The following is a 26,829-nucleotide window of genomic DNA, read 5'->3' on the forward strand; positions in this document are numbered from 1 at the left end:
CACCTCTAATGACAGTTCTCTGTGGGATTACAAGGGCCCAGCCCCCTTGCCTCAATTGTGGATATCTCTGAAGGTCCAGCCCTTCAGAGTTCCCTGTGGAATTGGTTAAGGCCTCTGTTGCAACTACGTTGCAATTTTACATTTCCATCTGCCCAATCCTGCTTCCTTTACTCCCTCACAGATGTTTCTGAGCACTTTCTGATAATCCTCCTACACACAAATCACAGGATCTGTAGGGATGGTTGGACATGAAGAGAATGGAGGTACGAAGACCAGCTTGTAAGAATCCAAGCAACAGGTAATAAAGGCCTGAGAAGAACAGGACTGTGTGTCTGTGTGTCTGTGTGTGTGTGTGTGTTTATGCGCGCGCACTAGCTGAGGTTAGAAGAAGATGCATGTTTGAGCATTCCTTACTGATTTAACATGGAGATTGAGGAAAAGGTAGGAGTCACGTTTTTACTTTTGGGGGTTGACAGAAAGGTAGTAAAACTGAGAGAAAAGAAGAGGAGCCAGTGTAGTGGGAGATGAGGAAGCGTCCACCTAGACCTGTTGCATTTGAGTGTATACCTGAAGGAAATGCCGTAACTTTAATACATTTAATGGAAACCATTGAGTGAGAAGGGACAGCTCCTCAGCCATCCTTGTGAAGAGCTTTTTTCCTACACAAGACCTCGTTAAAAAGAAATTAGTGTGGCTTCCCTGGTGGCACAGTGGTTAAGAATCCGCCTGCCAATGCAGCGGACACGGGTTCGAGCCCTCGTCCGGGAAGATCCCACATGCCGCGGAGCAACTAAGTCATCTTAACTGAGCGCCACAATTACTGAAGCCCACGCGCCCAGAGTCCGTGCTCCACAACAAGAGACGCCACCGCAATGAGAAGCCCGCGCACCGCATCGAAGAGTAGCCCCCGCTCGCTGTAACTAGAGAAAGTCTGCACATAGCAACAAAGACCCAATGCAGCCAAAAATAAATAAATAAAATAAATTTTTAAAAAAAGAAATTAACGCCCCAAATAAAGTCATTTGCTCCCTACCCACAGCAAATCAAGATTTAATTGCAGTTTCAACCCTTCCCAGAAATGTGACCTTTAAAACAATCAACCTGAAACTTCCTGATCTGCACTAGGTAAACTGCATGATAAAACCTTTGTTCCCTTCCCGCACAAAAGAAGATGACTTGACCCCCAAATAACCCTTTCTTTTCTTTTGCTACGTCATCCTTGGCCCATCCTCCTTTCTGTAAAAGCCTTCCTTCTTTTTTTTTTTTTTTAACATGTTTATTGGAGTATAATTGCTTTACAGTGGTGTGTTAGTTTCTGCTTTATAACAAAGTGAATCAGTTATACATATACATATATCCCCATATCTCTTCCCTCTTGCATCTCCCTCCCTCCCACCCTCCCTATCCCACCCCTCTAGGTGGTCACAAAGCACCGAGCTGATCTCCCTGTGCTATGCAAAAGCCTTCCTTCTTATAGCGCCTTCCTTAGAGTGCCCTGCTAGTTGCTAGATGGGATGCTGCCTGGTTCATGAATAGTTGAATAAAGCCAAGTAGATCTTCAAATATACTCTGTTGAATTTTGTTCTTTTAACAGCCTGTAAGTGATGAGGGTGAACTTCACTAGACCACAACTGGAAGGACAGCACAATGCAAGAGGTTTCTCCTCTTCATTGTTCCTACCTCCAGACTTGACATATGGAATTCCTCCAGCAGGAATGCTTTAAGAGATGATCAATCTTTATAACATTGTTTCTTTCAAAAAATAAAACGGGGGGTTTCCCTGGTGGCGCAGTGGTTGAGAATCTGCCTGCCAATGCAGGGGACACGGGTTCGAGCCCTGGTCTGGGAAGATCCCACATGCCACGGAGCGACTAGGCCCGTGAGCCACAATTGCTGAGCCTGCGCGTCCGGAGCCTGTGCTCCGCAACAAGAGAGGCCACGATAGTGAGAGGCCCGCGCACCGCGATGAAGAGTGGCCCCCGCTTGCCGCAACTAGAGAAAGCCCTCGCACAGAAACGAAGACCCAACACAGCCATAAATAAATAAAGAAATAAAATTAAAAACAAAACAAAACATAAAGGGATCAGGTTTTAAAAAAATAAAAAAATAAAACGGGATGGAACATAATTGTATCTACCTGGTGGAGAGATTCGTAAAATAAATAGGAAAATCTTTGACATACGAGACTGTATCTTCAATGGAGAGATAAATAAAAATATTTCCCTGAAGTCAAAGTAGAATGTCTTTATTTTGCAGAGAAATTTTGCAGAGAACTATCAGAGGCATACAAACCGTATCAGTCTATAAGAAAAAGACTGTATAAGAAAACTTGATCAAGTCAGCCTATCCTATTATAAATTATTTTCCTGGTTTGAGAAAACACTGTTTTTTAAATTTAATTATGCAGAGCTCCTCTCTCACATTATCTTTTAAGTCACTAAACTATTCATCTGCAATAGATTTCCTTCCTTAGGAAAGGCAGCAGCAGTAGTTAGAAAGGATATTCTAATCAATTTGCAGTTTACTGCAGAGGAGGATGTAAAGTTCTTGGGTGTGTTTCTTCACTGTAGGCTATTTCTAATGAATGCAGTTAGGCCTAATCTTTTTCTACCTTCCAATCATAGGTCAGTCCTTCACATACTTCTTAGAGATTTGGCAAACTAATGCTTGTTTGCACACAAGATCTTTTCTTTTCTTTTTCCTTTCCTTTCCTTTCCTTCCCTCCTTTTCTTTCTCCTTCCCTCCCTCCCTCCCTCCCCATTCCTCCTTTCCTCCTCTCTCTCTCCACCCCCCCAGTCCCTCTTTCCTAAACATAGATCTGGATACTTGAAGGGCAGCAAGTTAACTATGACAATTCAGGGAATGTGATTGTGTAGGTGGGGGGACATGTGTCTCCAATTCTGTGTTGGTGCCTGTGTAAACAAGACACATGATAAATGTGTAAAGCACCAGCCAATAAAAATACTTAAATTGGGAATCCCCCCAGTTTTTCTACTTGTATTTCATTAGCATTTGGGAAGAGTGTTAACATTTGGTTAAGCTAAGTCCTGCTGCTGTTCTTGTCAAGATAACAAAAAAGTGCAGTATCTGCTGTAATTTTATCTTGTCCCCTCTTAATATCTCTCTACAGAGCAACAGTATGCCTATAGCAACACAGTCTGTGATACAATGAAGCTTTCTTCACTTGGTCTTTTCTTTCTAGAAAGCATTATTTTCTTACCTCGTCCATGGAGTCAGTGTAGATGGTGCCTAATGTTTCTTCCTAACCAAAAGACTTAGCAGAAGATATATTACTGCTCTAACTCACACATCCTATGTTTCTTGAAAATGAATGTGTATTTCTCTCTCTTCCTTGCCACGCAGGGTATGCAAACAAAAGACTGTCTGATCACCTCACCTGATGGGGCTAGCCCTTAGCAATGCCACATGTTTAAGTATATTTCTGCAAAATTTAATTTGCTAAAAACCCCATTAAACATTCATGTATACTTTATTTCATTCCATTCCTTGCTGATTACTAAAGGATTTCTATATGTCAACATAAGCATTTTCTTTTCTCATTGCTCTCCTATTCCCCCTCCGTTCTTTGAGTTATGGTGTCATTCAGTAATTTAACATTGAAGTATTTTACCACTGGAACTATGGACAAAGCTTTCAGTGCCTTAATGATTAGCTCACAGAAGAGAGAAAAGTCTTCTCAAGTTTAATTTACAGGAGAGTGAATTCCCATTGTTTCACTCTTATTTGCATACTCTCTTATTTTGTAAGGCCTTTTTGCATGGCTTAGGAAAGATGAAAAGAAGATCATTTCTCTCCTTCCCACCCCACCCTCTCCTCTCAGACCATAGCCAGTGCCTATCACAAGACTTAGTCAAGAAACTGCAAAATTAACTTGAGGCTCCCACCCTAGAGCTAAGGTTCCGGGAAATTCATGTCTGTATTAAACCGAAGATAACAGTAAATACCACCTGTGTCGTGCTTTACATTATTCAGCAGGGTTTTACCTACATCTCATATATGCCAAGCCAGCAAACCCTTGAGGTAAGTGTTAAATATATCTGAATTGAAGTGCAGAGCAGTTAAGTAATTTGCCTGTGTTTACTCAGTTGGGAAGTGGAGCCAGGAAGCAAACTTAGATCCTCGATTCCAAGTGGAGTTTCTCTGCTTAATTCCATGCTTTGTGCTAATGGTTCTTACTGATTTTCTGCATGCTGGATCTATCCCTTTATGAGACAGAAAGGGAGAGAGGAATGTTGAAGTCTCTAACTATGAATAATGAATTCATCTATTTCTCCTTGCAGTTTTTTGCCTCACATAGTCTGACACTCTGTTGTTCGGCACTTACATGTTAATAATTGTAACATCTTCTTGGGGAATTGAGTCTTTTATCATATGTAATGCCCTCTTTATCCATAATAACTGTCCTTACTTTGAAGTCTGCTCTGTCTGAAATTAATATAGCTACTCCTACTTTATTTTGATTAGTGTTAGCATGGTATATTTTTCTCCATCCCTTTACTTTTAATCTATATGTATCTTTATATTTAAAGTAGGTTTCTTGCAAATAACGTATAGTTGGATCATGTTTTTTGATCCAGTCTGAAAATCTGTTTTTTAATTGGTTCATTTAGACCACTGACATCCAAAGTGATTGCTGATATAGTTGGATTAATGTCTACCATCATTGTTACTGTGTTGCATTTGTTGCCCTTATTCTTTGTTCCTATTTTTCTCTTCCATTCTTTTTCTGCCTCTTGTAGTTTTAATTGACCATTTTTTTATGTTCATATTTTCTCTCTCCTCTTAGCACATCAGTTATACTTTTTAAAAAACTATTCTTAGTGCTTGCCCTAGAATTTGCAATATACTTTTATAACTAATCCAAATCCACATTCAAATAACACTACACCACTTCACAGGTAGTGAGTACCTTATAGTAACAAAATATTCTTAATTCCTTTCTCCTGTCATTTATTTCTCTTATATATAAGCATACATAAGCATATGTATGACATATTCATAAGCATACGTAACCAAATACATTGTTGCTATTATTAATAAACTGTTATCTGTTAGACCAATAAAGAATAAGAAAAAAGTTTTTATTTTATCTTCATTTATTCCTTCTTTGATGTTCTTTCTTTTTTAAAATGTAGAACTGAATTTCTGATCTATATTATTTTCCCTGTCTCTAAAGAACTTCTTTCAACTTTTCATACACGGCAGGTTTACTGGCAACACATTCTCTCAATTTTTGTTTATCTGAGAAAGTTTTTATTTCTCTTTCACTTTTGAATGATAATGTTTTTCAGGGTACAGGATTCTAGGTTGTTGGCTTTTTTTTTCTCTCAACACTTTAAATATTTCCCTCCACTCTCTTATTAGCATAGTTTCTGAGAAGTCAGATGTAATTGTTATCTTTGCTTGTCTATAAGTAAGTTTTCTTCCTCTGGCTTCTTCCAGGATTTTTTTTCTTCATCATTCATTTTCTATAATTTGAAAATAATATGCTAAGTGTCATTTGTTGGCATTTATTCTGCTTGGTCTTCTCAAGCTTCCTGGATTCCTGGTTTGGTGTCTGACATTAATTTGGGGAAATTTTCAGTTATCATTGTTTCAAATATTTCTTCTATTCCTCTCTTTCTTCTCCTTCTGGTACTCCCATTATGTGTTTGTTGCACCTTTTGTAGTTGTCCCACAGTCCTTGGATATTCTGTTCTTTTTTTTCAGCCTTTGTTTTCTTTCCTTGTCAGTTTTTAAGGATTTTATTGATCTATCACCTAGTGTAGAGGTTCTTTTCCCAGCATCATCCAACCTACTAATGAGCCTGTTATGGTGGTTTTTTTAATCTCTAGCATGTCTTTTTCGTTCTTTCTTAGGATTTCCTACCTCTCTGCTTACATTGCCCATCTGTTCTTACATGCTGTCTACTTTATCATTAGAGCCCTTACTATATTAGTCATAGTTGTTTCAACTTCCTGGTCTGATAATTCCAACATCCCTGCCTTGTCTGGATCTGATGCTTGCTCTGGCTCTTCCAATTGGGTTTTTTGCCTTTTGTTATGCCTGGTAACTTTATCTTGATAGCCAGACATGGTGTACTGGGTAAAAGGAACTGCTGTAGGTAGGTCTTTAGTAATGTGATGGTGAGGTGTGTGGGAAGGGAAGTGTTCTATAGTCCTATGATTAGGTCTTACTGTTTTAGTGAGCCTATGCTTCTGGACTGTGAACTTCACAAGCATTCCTCAGGTTTTGTTTTTTTTTTTTTCTCCCCACTTATGTAGAATAGGATGGCTAGAGTTGGCTGGAATTGCGTATTTCCTTTCCCAGGTCACTTAAGCTCTGATAATACTCCACCAGGCTAGGCTCTGGTTAACCAGTTTTCCCTGAGGGCAGGCCTTATTAAGAAGAACAGAACGCTCTGGCATATTTCAAAATGATTCCTTTTCCCTTCTCCCTGGTGGAAACCCTCAGGGATTTCACTCCAATACTTAGTATGGGAACCTGATTGAGCTCCTGGAAGTAAATATCACAATATGTGAGACACCTCCTATATCTAAGATCCCTAGAGTTTTTAATTTTCAGAGTTATCCGCATTGAGCCTCCAGCAATTAATCAATTACAGTTCAGGTTTTCCTACACTGGCACTGGTTCCAGTGGCAAGTTTCTGCTTGTGAGTCCTTGCTCCAGTAAGCTGTGGCTCCCTGCCTGTATTTGCCTGCCTGCCTCTCAATCTTGGGGGCAGCCGTTTGCCCTGTGTCCTCCCTTCTTATGGATCTAAGAAGGGTGGTTTACTTTTCAGTCCATTCAGCTTTTTATTGGTAAGAGCTAGTGGTGACTCCTAAGCTCCTTATAAGCAAAACCAGAAATTCAATAATTTGCTTTTTATTCCTGAATAAGTGAAGAAAATTTTCTTCATCCTTTCATTCATTCAACAAATATTTACTGGGCACCTACAACTTCCCAGACTGGGTTCCAAGCACTGGTATTATAACAGTGAACAAAACATCATGCCTTCATGGAACTTGGATGATAGTGGAAACTTGAAGTTGAATACTTTAATAAGAATATATCTTTGTGTTAAGCATTTTATTTTAAATTTACCAAGAACAGAGTGTGCTCTTTTGATCTTAAAATTAAATTTTTGTGTCAAATTTATTTAATTTTTCTGTAATGACATTGGTTCTGGTCATTTTATTTTCTTAAGCATGCAACCTCTCTTTTCATCTTTGAGCTCTTCTTCATTGAATACTGGTTCATATTAAGTTGTTCTATAGAATGCAGCATTTATGAATTTTCTGTTCCTTTATTTTGTATTTTCATTTAGGTTGGACTCTATCTTTTGCATCTAATTCATGATTTCATGTTGTGCTGTAGTATTTTTGCATTGTTGACAAGTCATTTGTTTCATCTTGTTCATTCTCTTATCTCTTTTGAGATTTTGTTATATATTCTGTATTAGGATTCTCTGCTTCTAGTTGGGGTGGAGGCCATTCCAGTGAGGGAAGACCCTTAAGCTTTAGATCATTTCTTGAACTGTCGTTATGGAGCCTCTCTGGCCATAAGGAAGAGGCATTATCACCTATTTCTCTCCAGCAATAGTTCCTGCTAATCAACGATCAGAAAGAAGGGAGAAAAAATAAGGATACTTACCCATTTTGCTTCTTTCTAGCTTTAGTGATACTAGGGAGACTTCTATTTGGCCAGTTCAGAAGTTCAGCCTCTAGGATTTGTAGTGAGGTAAGAAATACAGCCCTACTCTTTTTTACTACTCTCCAGAATCTTTTTCACCCCCTCAATAACCAGGTTTTGAAATGTTTTACTTAGGTCAATGTTTCCTAACCTTGGATGCAGCTATGGAGCTTTAAAAACTTCTGACATTCAGGCTGCACCCCAGACCAGTTAAATTAGACTCTTTGGAGACGAAATCCAAATACAAGTATAAAAAGCTCCCAAGGTGGTTTCAATGCTTGAAACCCAAGCTTAAGAACCACAGGCTTAGGTTATGCTCCTTTCCTTCTTTGGTGACAGTTGATAATTTTTTTAAAAACCTTTTTGCTCATTTTGTGATATGCTTTGGGAGAGAAGTTCTATGGTAAACTTTTAACCTGCCATCTTCCTAATAACTTCTTAACAGGAAATTGAATAGTTCTCAATAACTATTTGCTAATTGCTTACATTGTCTTTCTCCTATGTATGATACAGTCCTCTGAAATCCACTTCTGCCTTTCCCTCACTCAACACAGAACTATTTATCATGGGGGAAAAAGCCTCCTCCTCATTCCACTTGTGGGTCATATAACAATCTACATTTTGAATAAAAATAACAGCATAAGTGTTATAATTATATCCAGTATTAGGAAAATCATAAATTCACTTATTTGACAAACATTTGTGGGATCAAAAGTCATGACACTTCAACAGGGGGGGCAGGGAGAGAAAGAGAAAGAGAGACTGCATGTACAAGTGTATGTTGGAAAAAGAGAAATGATAGGGGCTTGGGAGATGCATATATTAAACATATGAGTAGGAAAAGAGGATCCAGTGAAGGTAACTTAGAGAATTCAGAGAAATAGGAGAGCAACTGGAATGTAAGCTTCGGGAGAGTAGAAACCATGTCTAAATTGTTCATTTTGTACCGTCAGTGCTTAAGATGGTAGCAAGCACAACTGGGTAATTGATATAGATTTGTGAAATGAATGAATGAATGAATGAGAAATACAGTGTCATAGCTGCCAAGAGAAGAGTGGCCGGTCATATGCTACAAAGAGTTATCCTTGAATTGATTATAGAAGCTATTTGCATTTGATCATTGGGAAATCATGGAAGGTATCTCATATTTACAAGGAAGGCAATGAAAAAGTGGAGGCAGTTCATACGGATTCCCTTCTCCAAAAGTTGGCAGTGAAGAAAAAAGAAAGTTGGGGGGAAGGGACTGTAGTAAGTGCTAATACACATTAGCAGTATTTCCAATGAAACCGTTCACTATGGAACCCTTTTTTCCCTAAAAGCATCTTAAGGGACTAGTAGTGTTGCACAAACGATGCTTTGAAAAATATGCTTTAGAGCAAAAATTCTTTCAGAATGTTCACCTCTAAGTTCTTTTTATTTGACATAAGCACTATTAAAAAATAAGCCATATGTTTGTTTAATTACCAGTACCATTTTCTGTTATTTTATATTGCAAGTATGCAACAGGTGATTTTCATTTATAATTTAAATAGGATTTAAGGTTAAGAATTTAAGTCTCATAGTTTTGAGAGTAACAACTGGACTAGAATGCTGTTCCACCACTTATTAGTCAAGTAATCTTGCACAGTTTCCTGAATCTACTGAGCTCCCTAACTCTACCATATCAGCAAGACAATAATCAACTGCGCAGCAGATCTAGCAGAGAAACAGGAGTATAATTAAAAGAGCTAGTTTCCACAAATCTCTGGAGAGGATTATAACATAAACATGTAGACAGAGCTAAAAAACATTCAGTCAATTGAAATGCCTAGGAAAAACAAAGAGAAAAAAAATTTTTAAACCCAAAGTGATTTGTGGGGGAGGGAAGTGTCACAGATTGTGCTTACCTTTGAAGGACGGGCAGGAGCACGAGGCATGTGGTAGACAATAAATGATCATTAGTTAATTAACTTAGTCTGGCTTACAGAGCAACCTAAACTTTGATGGAAAACACATTTTTCTTCCTTTTTTTTGTTTTTTATTAAAATATCAAGTTGCTCTGTAAAATACATTTTTTAAAATGATTAAGTTAAGCCTCTGACCAGCAAGCAAGCTTACCATGGACTAAGCAGAAGGGTTTAGGGTCATATCTAGTTTCATCTCACATGAAATGGATGCAACACAATGTATGATGCTCTTCATTCATAAGGAACAAAACTAAGACAATACCATTAAGTGTAGCAGTTAAGAACATAGGTTTGGGGGTCCTGGGTTTGATTCTGGCTCTTGGACTCAATATATAATCTTTGACAAGTAGCTTGATATCTCTGAGTATCAGGCTCTTCATTGTATGGTGGGCATAAAGCCCTTAGTTTTGTTTCGAATATTTTGATAGTGCATAAAACGCTTAGCATAGTGGTTGACTACCTAATCCATCTTTCTACAAAGCTAACTCTCAATGAATGGTATTTATTGTTAATAATATTATAATACTGTTCACATCATAAGCATATGGCCTTTGGATTCAATCAGATCTGGCTTCAAATCCTGACTCCATCACTTTTTGGTTGTGTGACTTCAGAAAATTGCTTAACAATTCTCTGAGCCTCATCTTCATATTTAAAGTGAGTATAATAATACCCACATCTTTGGTGATGGTCAAGGTTGAATGAGATAATGTATTAAGGTATACCTAACACATGGTAGGCATTCAACAGATGCCAGTTCCCTTTCTACCACTTTCCCTAGGAAATAACCAGATTTTTACCATAGAATCTAAGGTCCTTCACGGTCTGGTCCCTAGCTCTTTTTCTAGCCTGAACTCCTAATATCCTCTATCTCTTCCTTCCTCCCTTCCCTAACTCCCATGTCTTCCACTTCATAAGCTTCCACTCTTAGAACTGGGATTATGTTCTGTAAGGAAACAGCCCCTTTTGAGATTCTAAACAAGGATGATAAAGAAAGACCCACATCTGATCTTGATAATTAAGTAAAGTCAAAAGCTCTCTTCTATCAGGGCTCCTAGTCACCTCAGAGAGGGCTTGATCTCTTACAACATTAGACACTGTCAATCTTTTCTCTTGTTGAAAACCTCTTATTACTTTGGCTTTAAACACACACACACACACACACACACACACACACACACACAGTGTTTCTCATTTTTCTCTGCCCTGTTCTCTCCCTCTCTTGACTGTTTTTCATTTTCCATTGCCTTACCTGTTAGTGGTTCCCCAGCATTAGGGACAGGGGTGACAGGACAATCATAGGGTTGTTCTGAGCATGAAATGTAATAACAGCTACAACTCAGTTTTAGCTGATTGTTGCCTTGCAGAAATTGAGCTGAGTGCTGCTAATATTTTCTGATTTTTTTCAAGAGGACAGAGATTTTTATGTAAACTATCTTGATCTTTAAGGTTGGCAACAAGTTTGAAAAAAAGAGTGTATACGTTGAAAAACATGCCTGAATTCACTCTGTGGGCCATCTGTTTGCAGCTTGGCTCTAGGATATTTGGATAGCACTGCCAATGATTCTTGTGTGCATTTTGGGGCTTGCAAGGACTATACCTGTGGACTCGACCGTATTCCAAGCGCCTGGCACGTTGTCTGGCACATACCAGGCGCACAATAAATAAACATTGAATGAACACCTTGCACAGACATCTCCCTTTACAGCTAACCTTATTCACTGTTATTCAATCTAATGGTTGGTAAAACATTTTGGTTTCATTCTTAGATTGGTTCCTGTTAAAGGTCTGCTATTGGTATTTCCCAGCTGTTAAATGTTGCTATTCTTAGTACTTTGCTTTATGGTTTGTTTCAAAATCTTCTGGATACATCCTGCTTGTGTCAGACATGGCCATCACACTCCTTCAACTGCCTTGTCATCACTTTTGTTTTTTGGCATCACCCTTTTCTACAACATAACATTCCCAGTGCAGGGAAAATGGTTTTTACTATCTAAGGGATGACAGGACTAGCCTAGGACTGTTTCTTCCCCATCAGAGCATCTTCCTTATTACTGTACAGCATAATGAAGATGGTTGTTTCTAATACTTCATTCATTCATTCCTTCAAAGGTAAGTCATTGAAAAAAAAATCATTGAAAGCATACTTCTGTGCCTGGCACAAAGAAGACAAATAAATATAACCTTCAATTTCAAGGAGCTTACAGGCAAGTAAAACAGATAATAATAGTATAGTGTAATACATGCTATAAAGAGAAGAAACCACACACAGGAGAGATAGTACAGCCAAGTGGTTAAGAGCACTGGTTCTGGAGCAGACTCCCCAGGTTCCAAGCTTGGCTTCACTACTTACCAGCTGTTTAACAAGTTATTTAACATCTCTGTGGCTTGGTTTTCCAATTTGGAAAGTAAGGTGTGAGGAAATCTATCCTGTAGGATTATTATGAATATTTAAGTAAATTAGTATGTATAAAATGCTTAGAATAGTGTCTGATATGAAGTAAGCACTCAATAAACAAGTAAGCACTCAATAAATGTTATCTGTTACTACTACAGAAGGTGCACTTAACCCTGTGTGTGTGATTGGTGTGTGGAGGTAGCTAGGTAAAGAGTAATAAAGTCAGGAAGATTTCCCTGATTTAATTATTAACATAAGTGTTGAAGATTTATTTCCTCAACAAATATTTATTGGATATTTACTATGCACCCTGCACTAGATAGTAAGTATAAAGCAGTAGGTTGGAAAATATAGAAGGAAAATTTCCCAGGCAATGGAAATAGCAGGTTCAAAGCCATGAAGATGTGAGAGGTCAAGACAAGTTCTTGAAGTGCAAATAGTTCAATGAGAGGGAGAAAAGGGTGAGAGGTGAAAAGGGGTAAGACATGAGAAAAGAAAGAAGTGAGGGCAAGGGTGTCAGATTGTACTGACATTTGTACTATAGCATTTGAAATTTATTCCATAGACACAAGGAGCCAAAGAAGGTTTTAAGCAGAGGAGTGATGTGATCTGTGTTCTTAAATCATTACACTGGTAATCATATTAATCTGAGCAAACTCAGTTTTATTTAGGAAGTGAGACCTCCCTCAAAACTCCTTACAGAAGAGGGGTAGGACGGTTTTCTATGCAAATCAGAACTAATGGATTTTGAAATAAAAGCACTTAGAAATTAAGAAGTGAAAGTGGGTTTTCCATGTATGCAGTATAAATAATACTTTGATTTGGAGCATGAGGTATTTATCTCAAAAAGAAACAGCTGTTAATACACGAGGCTCTGAAATAACCAACTCTAGCCTGGCCCTTCTGGATCTATCTCATATCCTTTTTGCGTGTCATTCATTCATTGAGTCAACAAATATTTATTGTGCCAGACACTGGTCTAGGCACTTGGGATGAACAACAATAAGGAGTCTTGTTCTCTGGAAGACAAAGATAATAAACCTTAAACATAATAAGTAAATTATATGAAATATTCTTTAAAAATTATTGAAATTAAAAAATGAAGCAGAGCAAGAAAACTGAAATCATCCATTCATGACAGGAATCACAATAGCATGATTTCAACAAGGAATGAAAAGAGCTGTAAAGACCTCTGCAGTGTAAAATTCATGAAAAACTCTAGGGTGAGTGCAAAGTCCTGTCTCTGGACATGGATCTAAGCAGCAGAGAGTCACCCTGAAAACGTGTGTGTGTGTGTGTGTGTGTGTGTGTGTATGATTTATAAAATTATCTATATACATATATATATGCATGCATGATTTACAAAGCCTGTGTAAGCCTACTTTAAACAATGTGATATGGACGAGGCTTAAATTGGGCTGGAATATTTTCTCCCCACTACTTCCACAATAAACAATTCCGGGGTTTGGTGGTGGTGGTAGTGTGTGGGTGTGTTTTGGACAGCAACTTCTGCTTGGAACAGAGCTGGCCAGAACCCTATTCTTCTACAACCTGACCTGATAACAGCGCAACCCAGCAGGAGCCTCAATCTGTTATTTCTTACCAGAAAAACAAACCTCTTCCACAAGCTAGTATCATAGAGCGGTGTCCTTCATCACTACTCCGCCCTATGAAGTCCTGACTCCAAGGGAAGAATGCCACCTACCGAATCATCCGCCCCAGTCAGCCAGTCCTGCAAAGTGAGGCAATACTCAACTCAGCCCAGGTCGGCTCCAAATCCCCTCCCTCTGATTATTCTTTAGCCTTTAAAAAATTTGCCACTATTTGGGCTGACAAGAAGTTATGCTCTCGGCGCAGATATCTGATAAACACTTCCACATATTGTAGCCTTCTCAATAGCTAAGCCAAATTTCAGAGTCCTCTCTCTGCCGCATTTTCCTTAATTGCGCTTGCACGTCTGCAATGCCCGGGTCTCTGCAGCTCGCAGAGAAACCGCCGGTGCAAATTGCGCGGGGGCTGCTGCCGGGCGGCTGCAGAGCCACCGCGGGCAGGCTAACGTGCGGGACCGCACGACAGGTCAGGCGGCGCCGCGGGCTTCGCATGTGCGCGGCCGCGGCCCTCTGCAACGTGCGACTCCGTACCCGGCCTCCCGGGCAGGGAAGGGGCGGGGGCGGGGGACCCCTCGGCGGTCGGCCGAGAGCTAGGCAGGAATCGCTGCCACTCTTCTGTTCAGGCTGAGGTCGCCACAGCTGCGCCGCTCCACGCGCTAACGCGGCGCCTTCCCCACGGGCGCGGCGCGGGAAAGGATGGGGTCGGGTGCGAGTGGGCTGGGCAGCGGGAGAGGCGCGCGTCCACGCTAGAGGCCTGCGTTCGTGACACCGGCCGGTGAGCTCCTTCGGGCTGGCCCCACTCGGAGGCGCAGACCGAGAAGGTCGGTCGGGCGCCCGTGCCCTAATATATATCTAGAAGGGCGCGCCTCAGGCCGGACCGGCGCGGGGAGGGCCGCGGCCGGAGGAGGGCGGCCGGGGGAGGGTCCAGCGCGGGGCGCCTGGCGCCGAGGGGCGGGCCCGAGGCGGGGCGGCCGCGGCGCTGACGGGCGGTCGCCGCCGCAATCGCCTGCAGCTGCGGTGCCGAGCGGGGGCGGCGGTACATGGCCCCGACGGGAGGCGCGCGGCTCGCACCCGGAGTCCGGCTCGCCGCCTGAGCTCGGCGCCCGCCTCGGCGCCGCGCGTCCTCGCCCGTCCGGCCGCCGTCCCACGGACATGCCTGCGTAGCCTCCTCCTGGGCTGGGATTTGCTTGAAAGTCCTCTTCATGGAAGCGATGTCCCCCCAGCAGGAGACTCTAGGGGGGCAGCCGGGGCGCTCCTCTTCCCTGACAGGAGTGTCTCGGATCGCGGGCGCCCCCGGAACCAAGAAGGTGAGGACGCCGAGCGGGGCCCGGCGCCCGCCGCCGCCGCGCGGGCCGGACGCCGCACGGATTTAACACTCGAGGCCCGCGTCATTCGTCCGAGGCCATTCCCGCCTTCCCGTCTCCCAGGTCACCCCGTCACCCTCGGGTTTTCCGCGTCTAGAGTCTCAGTCGCTCTCGGAGCGAACCCGGCAGCCTCCCTCCCCGTCTCCATCCGCCGCGGGACCCGCGCCCCCCTCCTCCCTCAGGCGGGGCGCGCGGCCCGGGTTTGGGGCATCGCCCTTCCCGGCCCCTCCGGGTGCCCGGCCCCGGGGTTCCCTGAGGTCCCCCGGGAGCTCACCGTCCCTTGACGGGGTCAGCTCCGAGGTCGTCAGGGCAGCGGCGTCCGCCCGGGTGCGGCTACCGCGCTGAGGAAGGTAGGCGGCCGCGCTGCGGCGCCTGCGGGGCTTAGCCCCTCACCTGGACGCGGTCTCTCCGCGATATTTTGCTGGGGGTGGCCGGGAAGAGGTGCTTGCGCCCCACAGAACGACTCCCGGTCGACGCCCGGGGACGCGGAGGGTCGGTTCGGCTTGGAATTGGGCTGGGTGGGGCGGTGGGCTGCGGTGGAGGGGCCTTCACCCTACGCTTGTCCCCTGGCCCTCGGGGCTCGGCGGGGCTGGAGAGGGGTCGGTTGTCGGTGTGGGCGTGCGTGCGGGCGGCGCGCGTGGCCCCTGACAAAGCTGGGAGGAGGGATGCGGGCAACAACTTGTAGCGTTCCTTTCGGATAAACACGGCCGCCGAGCGGCGTGCCGATTCCGATGGGGTCAGGTTTCTTTGGAACTGTTCCCTCAGCAAGTGCACGTGGCCGCGAGCTGCCGGCCTCTGCTGCTCGGCTCTCGGAGGAATTGATTTGGGTGTTTCTAGCCGTGTCTCCTCTCGCTCCTCCCCTCCCCCAAAACCTGATATTTGGCTGTTTTTTCTCTGTGTCCTGGTGATTCCCTTCCAGCTTCTGTGGAGAAAAATTGGGATTAGAGGGATAACCTAACTCATCCTTAAGAAATGTCTTGAGGCATTGCATTTATATCATTGGAACCTTAAGGGGCTACGCAGGCTCCCCTGATTGTCCGGATCTTACTGCCTTTCATGACTCTTCCCAACAGGATCCTGGGTTGGCTAGAGGTCAGTGGAAGAGTGGTGAGATCGGTGCAGAGTACAGAACTGTGTGTGAGCTCCCAGGGACCTTGACCGTGTCGCGGAGCCATCTAGGAGTGTCAGTGAACTTGATGTTGTATCAGCTGTAGTGCTGGCTCAGCCTTTGATGTATGGAGGCTGCGGCTTGTCCTTGTCGCTTTTCCCCTTCAGAGATGCAGGGAGAGAGAGAGAGGGAGAGGGAGGGAGGGAGAGAATTTACTAGGTTAGTGCTATATGAATGTTCAGTAATTAACATAGGTTTTAAAGCAGTTTTTATTCCTGTAAACTTAAGGAATTGGGGGAAATAAAGTATTGGTATTCCAGAACAGATCTCATCCTTTTTTACTCACGGTAATTAAGCGAGAAAGCATGAGAGTAGCTTGCTCAATCAAGAAGTACTTGTCCAATAAATGAAGGGCTGCTGTGCATCTTAAGCCATTGTCCTTAAGATGCTGTCCTTCGTTATAAAATGTAATGATTTGTCACATTACCAATCTAGTCTTTTCCTTTTAAAATTTTGCCAGTCTGGTCTTTCTACAGCTTTTTACTCCCTTTAGGGCGAGAGTGAGGTTGAAGAAATGTTTTATTTTGCTTTTAATATTTTTTACAGAAAAGTGGATCTCTGCCTGTTTTAAATGTTAGTAAGCATAGAAAATAATAATAATAAAAGAGTATTTCCAAATTGTAGCTCACAGAATCATTGCCATTACACTCTCATGGACCACAATCTTTTTGTATCCCCAGTACTCAACAGATGGATCCTTTATGTTTCATCTTGCCTTTTTAGTGCTTGGTAGTCCTAGTGAGTCATGAGACTTATTTCTTAAAAAGTCTACTATATGGTTTTACTGTTAATTACTAAGACTTGGATCAGTGTTATTTAAACTGCCAGTTACAATCAACATTTTAAAAAATGAAATAGAACAGAAAATGTTGGCACAGTGTTAAGGGTAAAGACTGCTTTGTGTAACATTTTTCTCTGTTTCATTTATATATATGTGCATTTTGGGTAGCGATGTAAAATGTGTTTCTTACTGAACGGTCAGAATTTTTTTTTTAACATCTTTATTGGATATAATTGCTTTACAATGGTGTGTTAGTTTCTGCTTTATAACAAAGTGAATCAGCTCTACATATACATATATCCCCATATCTCCTCCCTCTTGCGTCTCCCTCCCACCCTCCCTATCCCACCCCAGAATTTTTACAGTTTCCTATTTGTGAAATGAAAAATAACAATAGTACCTAAGTCCTCAAGATCGTTAGGAAAATTCAATGTGAAATTGAGTGAATATTAATATATAATAGCATTCAATAAGTGATAGCTCTTATTGTTTGTACTTCCCCACCGTGTCTGTCATTCACACTACTATGTCCCAATAGTTCAAGCTAAAAATCTAGAATTTGTTTTCGACTACTGGTATTTATTTCCTCAGTCTACAACAACCATCAGAAAGGCCAGTCGAATATCACTTCAAAACATATCTTGAATTTTTCCACTTTCATCTCCACTGCTGCCATTGTAGTCGAAGCCAAACCACCATCATCTCTCACTTGAACATCTGCAGAAATTCACTAACTTGTCTAACACCTTTTTTGCTTTTCCCTGACCCAGTCTCCATTTAGAAGCACCAGAATGATCTTTAAAAATTTAAATTGATCATGTTCCTCACTGCTTAAAATCTTGTGGTGGCTTTCCATCATATTTAGAATAAAATTCAGACTCCTGTCCTTAGCCCTCCCTACTTCATTCCCCTCATCTGCCTTTTCTGCTTTGTTTGTGTATTCTCCAGCCACATGGGCCTTCCTTTTCACACATTGAGTCATCACATTCATTCTGTTCTGAGGCTTTGGTGTTGCTATTCCCTTTTTGTCTTTTTTTTTTTTTGCCACACATCTTTGCAGTGTTGATTCTTTCTAATTGTTCTGATCTTAGGTTCTCCCAGAGGCCTGTCCTGACTACCTAAGTGGAAGTTGCCTCTCAGTCATGTTCTGTACCTTCTGTTTTATTCTCATTTTAGCATTCAGCCTTGCCTTATATATTATTATTTACTTCCTTGTTGTGTTACCTGAACTTCTCACCAGATTGTGAAAACTATGAGAATAGGGACATTATCTGTATTGTTCAAGGCAGCTGCCTCAGTGCCGAGGACGTTGCTACATATTAGGTACTCATTAAATATAAGCTGGGTTACATATGGCAGTGAACAGGGACAGATATGGCCCCTGTGTTCAGAGTTTATGATTTAGAGCAAGATCAGAAAACCTTTTCTTAAAGAGCCAGCTAGTGAATAATTTAGGTTTGTAGACCGTAAGGTGTGTCTGTTGCAGCTACCCACTATGCAATTGTAGTACTAAAGCAGCCATAGACAATATATAAATGAATGGGCACAGCTATGTTCCAATAAAACTTTATTTAAAAAAACAGGAAGTGAATCCCTGGTGTTGTTTGCTGACCTCTAGAGCATGGCTGTTGACTAGAACTTTCTGCAGTGAGAGAACTGCTCTTTATTTACAGTGTCCAATTTGTTGCTTTGGATAATACATTATGGATAGAATTCTGGATAATTCTTCTGGATAACATATCCTTGAGCATATCCACATTTGGGCAGAACAGTTTTTGTGAAATGAAATGGCAGCACGTATTAGAATAATTTCAGTTAGGGATGATTTGTGTCATTTTCAAGCCCCCGACCCTTTGGTTTCACATACTAATTGAAAAGTCTTTAAATAAGATAGGTGTTGGGGAGGGAAGAGAGACTTACAGGCACAGAAAATCAGTCAAAGCAAAAGGATTTTAAAATAGCTCCAACATTTAAAAATGTAACAGCTACTATTATACACTTCATTCTGGCTTTTCTTTCTACATTCTCTGGGTCCAAATCTGTTTATAGCAGCTTATGATACAACACCCCTGAGAGCCAACTTTAAGCCATGTGTGTGTCTTGCAACTGGGGTTTGAATGAAGCATCTTTGTGTGTAAGACTTGGTTTTATTCTTTAATACTGAGAAAAATATTATGCTCATGGTTAAGCCAGTATCCTACTGAATACTTTTCTGATGTTATTCACAAAGTGAGTGGCATAAAATCAGGTACATGAGATTGTTTTGGCTGAGAGCAGTCTGGAATTATCAAAAACTGAATTAGATCAGAAAGAGCCTGTTATCACCGGTGTGACCTCTGAACTTCTGGCTGTACTTTGTTTCTTTGTTTGTAAAATGGGGGTAATAATCCATATCCTGTATATCTCACAAGGTTGTATTTTATGGGTCAAAAGAAGAAAGAATATAAAAACACTTTAGAAAAAAGTGCAGAAGCCATTAGTAATTTTTACCAGGTGATACCTGTAAAGCAAAAAAAAAAGTTTTATTTCATTGGATTTAATACAAGAACATTTACATGCAAATGAGTGAATGCTATTTGTCTTATTCAGCTCGGGTTGCCGTAACAAAATACCATAAACTGGTGGCTTAAACAAAGGACATTTATTTCCTGCAGTTGTAGAGGCTATGAATTCCCGTGATCCGTGTGCCAGCCAATTCAGTTCCTGATGAGAGCCCTCTTCTTGGCTTCCAGTTCTTGCTGTGTCCTCAAATGGGAGACAGAGTGAGAAGAAAGAGGAGGGAGGTGAGGGGGAAGAAGAGGAGGGAGAGGTAGTGAGAGAGATGGAGGTGGAGTTAGATATCTTTGGTTTCTTCTCATAAAGGCACTAACGTTGTCATAGGGGCCCCATTCTCATGACCTCATCTAAGCCTAATCACCTCCCATAGACCCCACCTCTTAATACCATTACATTGGGGGTTAGGGCTTCAACATATGAATTTGTGGGGGGCACAAGTATTTGGCCCATAACACTAATCATCAAAGCAGTCACGTTTGACTGTCATAAATATCAAATATTGTAAGGTAGAAACTTGAGGAAAAAGATAAGAGTTTACTGTTTATAATATACGGAAAAGTAAAGGAAATTTTTCAAAAACTTCTTTAAGTAAATGCCTAACTATACATAATACACATTGATTATAATATATGGGGTAAGCATTATTAATGCACTCTTAGAGAGGAAGGAACTGAGCCCTGCCAAGGCTGCCTGTAGTAAGCAGCAGAGCTGGAATTTGAACCCAGATCTTCCAACTCTATTTCTCTTTCCAACTAGATTATAGATGCATTTTTTATTGTTTATAACATAAGATGTAGGGGAGAGTAGATTTGAATTTTATATAAGCAGTTGAACAAGTCATATTTGAGAAGTTTTTCTCCTGAGAGATAATTTCGTTCTTCAGGGAGCAGAGTCTCTACCTTCTCCGTGTACCACAGAATATTATGTTCACTGCTGCCATTAGGTAAATGTTAGGTAAATGTATTAGTCAGGGTTCTCCAGAAAAACAGACCAGTAGGAGTCCCATGATTGCCATCTGCAGAAAAGTCGGTGGTGTAATTCACCACCATCTTTTCCTGAGGACAGGAAGAAATGAGATGTTCCAGCTGGACAGTGAGGGAGGAAAAAGGGGCAAATTCCTCCTTCCTCCACTTTTTGTTCTGTAAAGGTCCTCAAGGGATTGAATGATGCCCACCCGCATTGGGGAGGACAACCTACTTTACTGAGTCCACCAGTTCAAATGCTGATCTCATCTTGGAAATGCCCTCACAGACACACCCAGAAATAACGTGTAATCTGAGCATGCCATGGACAGTCAAGTTGACACATAAAATTAACCATCATAGTAAATATTGACTAATAGTGACAATCAGTGACACAATCATTGCTGTAATTTCTTTGGAAATTTGTGATCTTTATGCCTTGGTATCTGTCATCTGTCATTTTCAGATGTTTTATATAAGGCACTCATATTTCAGGAGCTCTTTAGCCAGGCCTGCTTTCCACGTTGATGTCTCAGTCCTGCTTGCTGTTGGAAAACTTGGCATATCCTCCAAACTCATAGAACTATATTTCAAAGTTATGTGTGGGTGCACAGAATCCTATGCCTCAGTTGTTTCCACCGTGGAAAATTGTGTGTGGGAAACTCAGTTGAAACTCTCGATTCAGTAAACATTTTGATATCATGAATCTTGAGTGTAGGAAAAAACTTGCTTCCATAGTTATCTTCACTTAAAATGTGAACACAGCAGTGCATTTTAACGTAGCAAAAGAAAAATTAATTTTTGTGACTCTGACATTCATATATTAGAACAGAATATGTTGTTTTTTATAAAATGAAAGTTAAAGATATTTTATTTTTACACATTTTTTATACATTTGTGTAAAAAGTAATTATTAATTTTGAATATTGAGTCCTCCAAGTTAAATAGAGAGTTGTAACTTATAGACTGAAAATTCACAAGTCACAGATACCTAAATGGTGCAGTTGCTTTTTGGTTCTGAAATGAAGTTTGTTGTGAAGCAATTTATAACTCTTTCCCTTCACCATTCTTCTGATTTAGGGTTTGGTGAAAGGTCTATGGGATAAGAGGTGGAACGTATTCAGTAGACTGGGAGAAGTGAGACAGCTGATAGCATCTTCAGAAAGTGAAAACTTGAACTTCAATAATTTGGGTGTCTGAATTCTTTCACTGTTCTTATCCTGCCATCCAGGACTTGGTGGTTCTTCTTTTCAAAGTAAAGATGTCTTGTGCCTTGTAGGACCACATACAACTTAACAAACATCTGTGATTATAAAACTTGCCTTCTTAGAAGGTATTAGTAGCTGAAAATACACTGGACTTCAATTTAAATTGCTGCTAAAACATGTTATAAACTATACAGTGTCACAAAAATAAATAGGTATATGATATCAAGGTTAGATATGTGTGTGCTTACAAACATATGTACATACACTCATATACACAGTGCTTTGAGGACATATATGTACATTTTATTATTGTGATTTGATGGAGTTTCATGACTCATACCCCTCAGTCTCCAGAGTATTTGGCAAAAACCTCTGTTACAGGCTGAATGTTTGTGTCCTCCCGAAACTCAGATTTTGAGGCTGTAACCCCCAGTGTGATAATACAGTTGACCCTTGAACAATGTGGGGGTTAGGGGTGCTGACCCTCCACGCAGTCAAAAATCCACTTAGAACTTTACGGTGGGCACTCTCTATCCACGGTTCTGCATCCACATGTTTGACCAACCTCATATGGTTTAGTACTATAGTATGTATTTATTGAAAAAAAATTCATATGTAAGTGGACCTGCACAGTTCAGATCTGTGTCCTTCAAGGGTCAACTGTATTTGGAGATAGGGGAAATAATTAGCTTAGAAGAGGTCATGAAGGCAGAATCCCCATGATGGGATTACTGCCCTTATAAGAGACGAGAAAGCTTGATCTCTGTGTACCGCATGTGAGGGTACAACAAAAAGGCAGCTGTCTGCAAAGCAGGAAGAGGGCTGTCACCAAGAACTAAATCTGCTGACACCTTGACCTTGGACTTCCTAGCCTCCAGAACCATGAGAAATAAGTTTGTGTCATTTAAATCATCCAATCTGTGTTATTTTGGTATAGTAAGTAGCCTGAGCTTGCTGACTACCTTTATTATTATTTTTTAAGATTTATTATTTATTTATTTATTTATTTAATTTACTTTTGGCTGCATCAGGTCTTAGTTGCGGCACACGGGATCTTCGTTGAGACGTGCGGGATCTTTTGTTGCAGGGTGCGGTCTTCTCTTTAGTTGTGGCATGCGGACTCCAGAGCACGTGGGCTCTGTAGTTTGCAGCATGCGGGCTCTAGTTGAGGCCTATGGGTTTAGTTGCCCCGTGGCATGTGGGATCTTTGTTCCCTGACCAGGGATGGAACCCATGGCCCCTGCACTGTAAGGTGGATTCTTTACCACTGGCCACCAGGGAAGTCCCCAGACTACCTTTAAAATAAACTTTCATTGAGGTGAAAGTTTGCTTTCCTGTTCTATTGGTATAGCAAGTGTTCTAGATCACAGGGACTCTAAGGTCCTAATGTGTGCAGAAAGGCTTCAAGGTGAATGCTCAATTCGATAGTGGCCACAGCAGCAGTTTTTTGAAGCAGCCTAGGATGGGGTGATGTTTAGCTTTTGTTTACTTATGGAAGACTTAGCCACAATGTGGGAGGCTGGAAAGGGATCAGAGGAAACTGCGTTTTGTCAGCCACCAATAATGGGGCTTGTAGGCAACATAGCCAGTTTATTTTATAATTTTGTTTCAGTCTGATTTTCTTTATCCAGGACAAGTTTAGATTAGAAACATCCAACTGACAGCAGAAATAGCTCTATCAGTATGTCACTGCTGTGCTGAACAGCCTTGACCTAATTTTGACAGACAGCTGTCACATGGCACAACTGAAAGGTAAGGCCTGTTTCTGGATGTCTGGTCACTTGTGTGTGGACTCTGAAAATGGAATGTATGTGTGCCCACATCAGCTCATATTTCAAAGATCTGGAAAACCCAACTGCTCTGCGGCCTTTTGCTTTCCCTGTTTACCTTCGTCCTAATTTATACCTAGGAGAATGTCTTTATTTCCTCTTCTACCCCTACATTCACCGTCTGGAACCTCAGCTTCCACAGTAGGCATTATGAGGTTACAGTATATCTGAATCTGGTCAGATCTTGGCCTGTTTTTTATTCTTATTTGATACACTCTGGTTTTTACTATTATGGTTTTTGGATTTGATCACTGTACTCTTCCCCTCTGCAGGAGGAAAGTGAGAGGTTGCAGAGTTTTCCAACAATGTCTGATACATTCAAGCCTCTTAGCCTTCATGCAGGTGGATGGGCACTGGGGAACCAGAGAACCCCTTTGTCACAGTGTGCCATGGATGTAGAAATAATAGCACTTCGTATGGACTGTGGAGTGAAAAATTTAGTGAAGCCCTGCCCTGTAAGGGAATATTAGGGAGAGACCATTGGTGATCAACCTTGCCTACTCCAGGGTGCTACTAAAGGGAATCATGACAGGAGGTTGAAACTGGTAGCTTTGCCAAAGAAGAAAGTCCAGCCAACTTGAAGGCCCATAGTGGTACTCCAGAAGTCTGCATGGGTAGGGTAGAGACAGAGGAACAAATAATAATGTAGAAGGGGAGTTCTACTATCCTCATATTTATTACATACAGTACTTATGCACTCTAAAGCATTACTCTGTATGTTATACTATCATGGTGCTTTCCCTGTCAAAGGACTTTCACATATATAATCTTATTTGATTCTTTGTGGTAGGTCAAACAGTCATGTCATTTTACAGAGAAGACTCTGAGAAGTGATAGAACCAAGATCCAGAATTTAGGTCCAATGTCTCCTAGCCCAGTGCTGAGTCTTCTACATTACATAGATTCTTAGGTTTGTTATTTTATTTCAAAGTTCTTGTCTCACAGAAAGAGGAAAGATAGCCCAAAGTAGAAACATTTCTTTCTTAAATTCAGAAAGAAATTATATCCCTTTATAATAGTCTGTGCTGTGATGACATTTGTTTTAATTAAATGCTCAAACATTCTGGCTGGGATGATTATGAGTAAATAGAAGATCAGACTCATCACAGACAAAAGTGACAATAGTGGGAAGCTTCAGCTCATCCAGTGGTCAAAACCTTGTGATAATAGGACATAGAAGCAAGGGGCAGGGGTAAAAATAATTTCCTTGTTCCCTTGCAGGGCCAATGTCTTTGAGATATGTCTCTGCAAATAAATGCTGCAGACATGTAGGGAAGACAAGAAAGAAGTAGTTCATTGCTCACTAAATTGTACAGATTAGCCACAAAGGATTAAGAGTCAAATTTGAGTAAGGTAATTTGTAAATGTGATTAAACATTTTTTTTCTATCTTTGAAAGTTTAGAGTTCTTAAAAGCTTTCCTCAAAGTCCTTATTTTAACGTTATGCTAATTTTAAATGTTTGAAAGTGACTTTAGTACATTTGACTTAAATTCAATTGAAATGCTTGAATTTTTTTCTTCATAAAGTGACTGGAACAAAGCAAAGTATGAAAAATTGTAGTTCATCTGACTTAACTCTTTCATCCTGGTCCTTTCTTTTGATAGGCTTTTTTTCCTTTAAATCTCTATGAGAACTGAGAATGACCAGATTCAGAGTGATTTAGAGGTTCCAAAAATAGTTCTGTATCTCCTGGTTGACATGAAGTTAAAATTCCAGTGAGAGACTACATATAGGTTTTTTTTTTTTTAATTTTTTAAAATTTATTTATTTTTGGCTGCATTGGGTCTTCATTGCTGCACGCAGGCTTTCTCTAGTTGTGGCGAGCGGGGGCTACTCTTTGTTGTGGTGCGTGGGCTTCTCGTTGCGGTGGCTTCTCTTGTTGCAGAGCACGGGCTCTAGGCGCATGGGCTTCAGTAGTTGTGGCATGCGGGCTCTAGAGCACAGGCTCAGTAGTTGTAGCGCATGGGCTTAGTTGCTCCATGGCATGTGGGATCTTCCCGGACCAGGGCTGGAACCTGTGTCCCCTGCATTGGCAGGTGGATTCTTTTTTTTTTTTTATTTTTTTTTTATTTTTGGCTGTGTTGGGTCTTCGTTTCTGTGCGAGGGCTGTCTCTAGTTGCGGCAAGCGGGGGCCACTCTTCATTGCGGTGTGCGGGCCTCTCACTATCGCGGCCTCTCTTGTTGCGGAGCACAGGCTCCAGACACGCAGGCTCAGTAGTTGTGGCTCACGGGCCTAATTGCTCCACGGCATGTGGGATCTTCCCAGACCAGGGCTCGAACCCGTGTCCCCTGCATTGGCAGGCACGTTCTCAACCATTGCGCCACCAGGGAAGCCCTGGAAGGTGGATTCTTAACCACTGCACCACCAGAGAAGCCCTACATATAGGTTTTTAATATAAACAGTGTTTTATGCGTTGTTGAAAATAAAAGAACAAAACTTTTTTTTCGATAACCTGCTTAAAATTTTATTTTCCTACATAAGCACACTTGCATTACCACCTTAAACTCTCAGGTATTGGTAACGTTAATTCATTGATTTAATACACAGCTATTGAGAATTTACTATGTGGAAATACTGAGTAGGGCACTGGAGGAATAGGGAAGGAATAGTGGCAAACCACAATAGGCAGGTGGGCATATTCCTCAGATCTCTGAGGAATTCAAATGGAGAGCCACTCAGATATTTTGTACAAAAACATGTTGGACAAAAAACAAATAAGTAATTTCCATTTTAATGTAAATATACTTCAGGTGATTGTTATATGAGTAAGGAAAATTATAGCTTCTGGCTATGAACCAGTTTGCTGGGCTGGAACCCAGTGGTTTAGTCATTTGGTAGTTAGTTTTTGTTGCTGTTGTTTTTGTTTTTTTCATTTTAACAGCTTTGTTGAGATATAATTTATATACCATTTACCCACTTAAAAGTGGATTCAGTGGTTTTTAGTATATTCCTAGAATTGTGCATTCATTTCCACAATTTTAGAACATTTTCATTACCACAAAAAAAAACACTGCACTCCTTAGCCATTACATCCCAATTCCCTCATCCCCCAAACCGCAGGCAAGCACTAATCTATTTTAAGTTCCTATAGATTTGTTTATTCTGGATATTTCATTTAAATGGAGTCATATAGTATGTCGTCCTTTGGGACTGACTTCTTTTAATTAGCATGATGTTTTCAAGATTCATCCATGTTGTTGCACATTTCATTGCTTCTTTTCTTTTATTGGCAAGTAATATTCTATTTTATGGATGTACCACATTTTGTTTATGCATTCATCAGTTGATGGACATTAGGGTTGTTTCCACTTTT

The 26,829-nt window shown here is 41.1% G+C and overlaps 1 protein-coding gene across 2 annotated transcripts in view; it reads left to right on the forward strand.

The window, feature by feature from the left end:
• Positions 1-14,643: 14,643 nt before the first annotated feature.
• ARHGAP20 (Rho GTPase activating protein 20) overlaps positions 14,644-26,829 on the forward strand; it is a 149,042-nt gene continuing 136,856 nt past the window's right edge. For both annotated transcript variants that reach the window (XM_082343447.1, XM_082343448.1), the window contains exon 1: positions 14,644-14,953. In XM_082343447.1, coding sequence (XP_082199573.1) covers positions 14,849-14,953 — 105 coding nt within the window. In that variant the 5' untranslated portion in view covers positions 14,644-14,848. The remainder of the gene's footprint in view (positions 14,954-26,829) is intronic.

This window comes from Balaenoptera borealis (genome assembly GCF_965194805.1).
Source record: "Balaenoptera borealis genome assembly, chromosome: 11".
In the NCBI taxonomy this organism is placed as follows: Eukaryota; Metazoa; Chordata; class Mammalia; order Artiodactyla; family Balaenopteridae; genus Balaenoptera; species Balaenoptera borealis.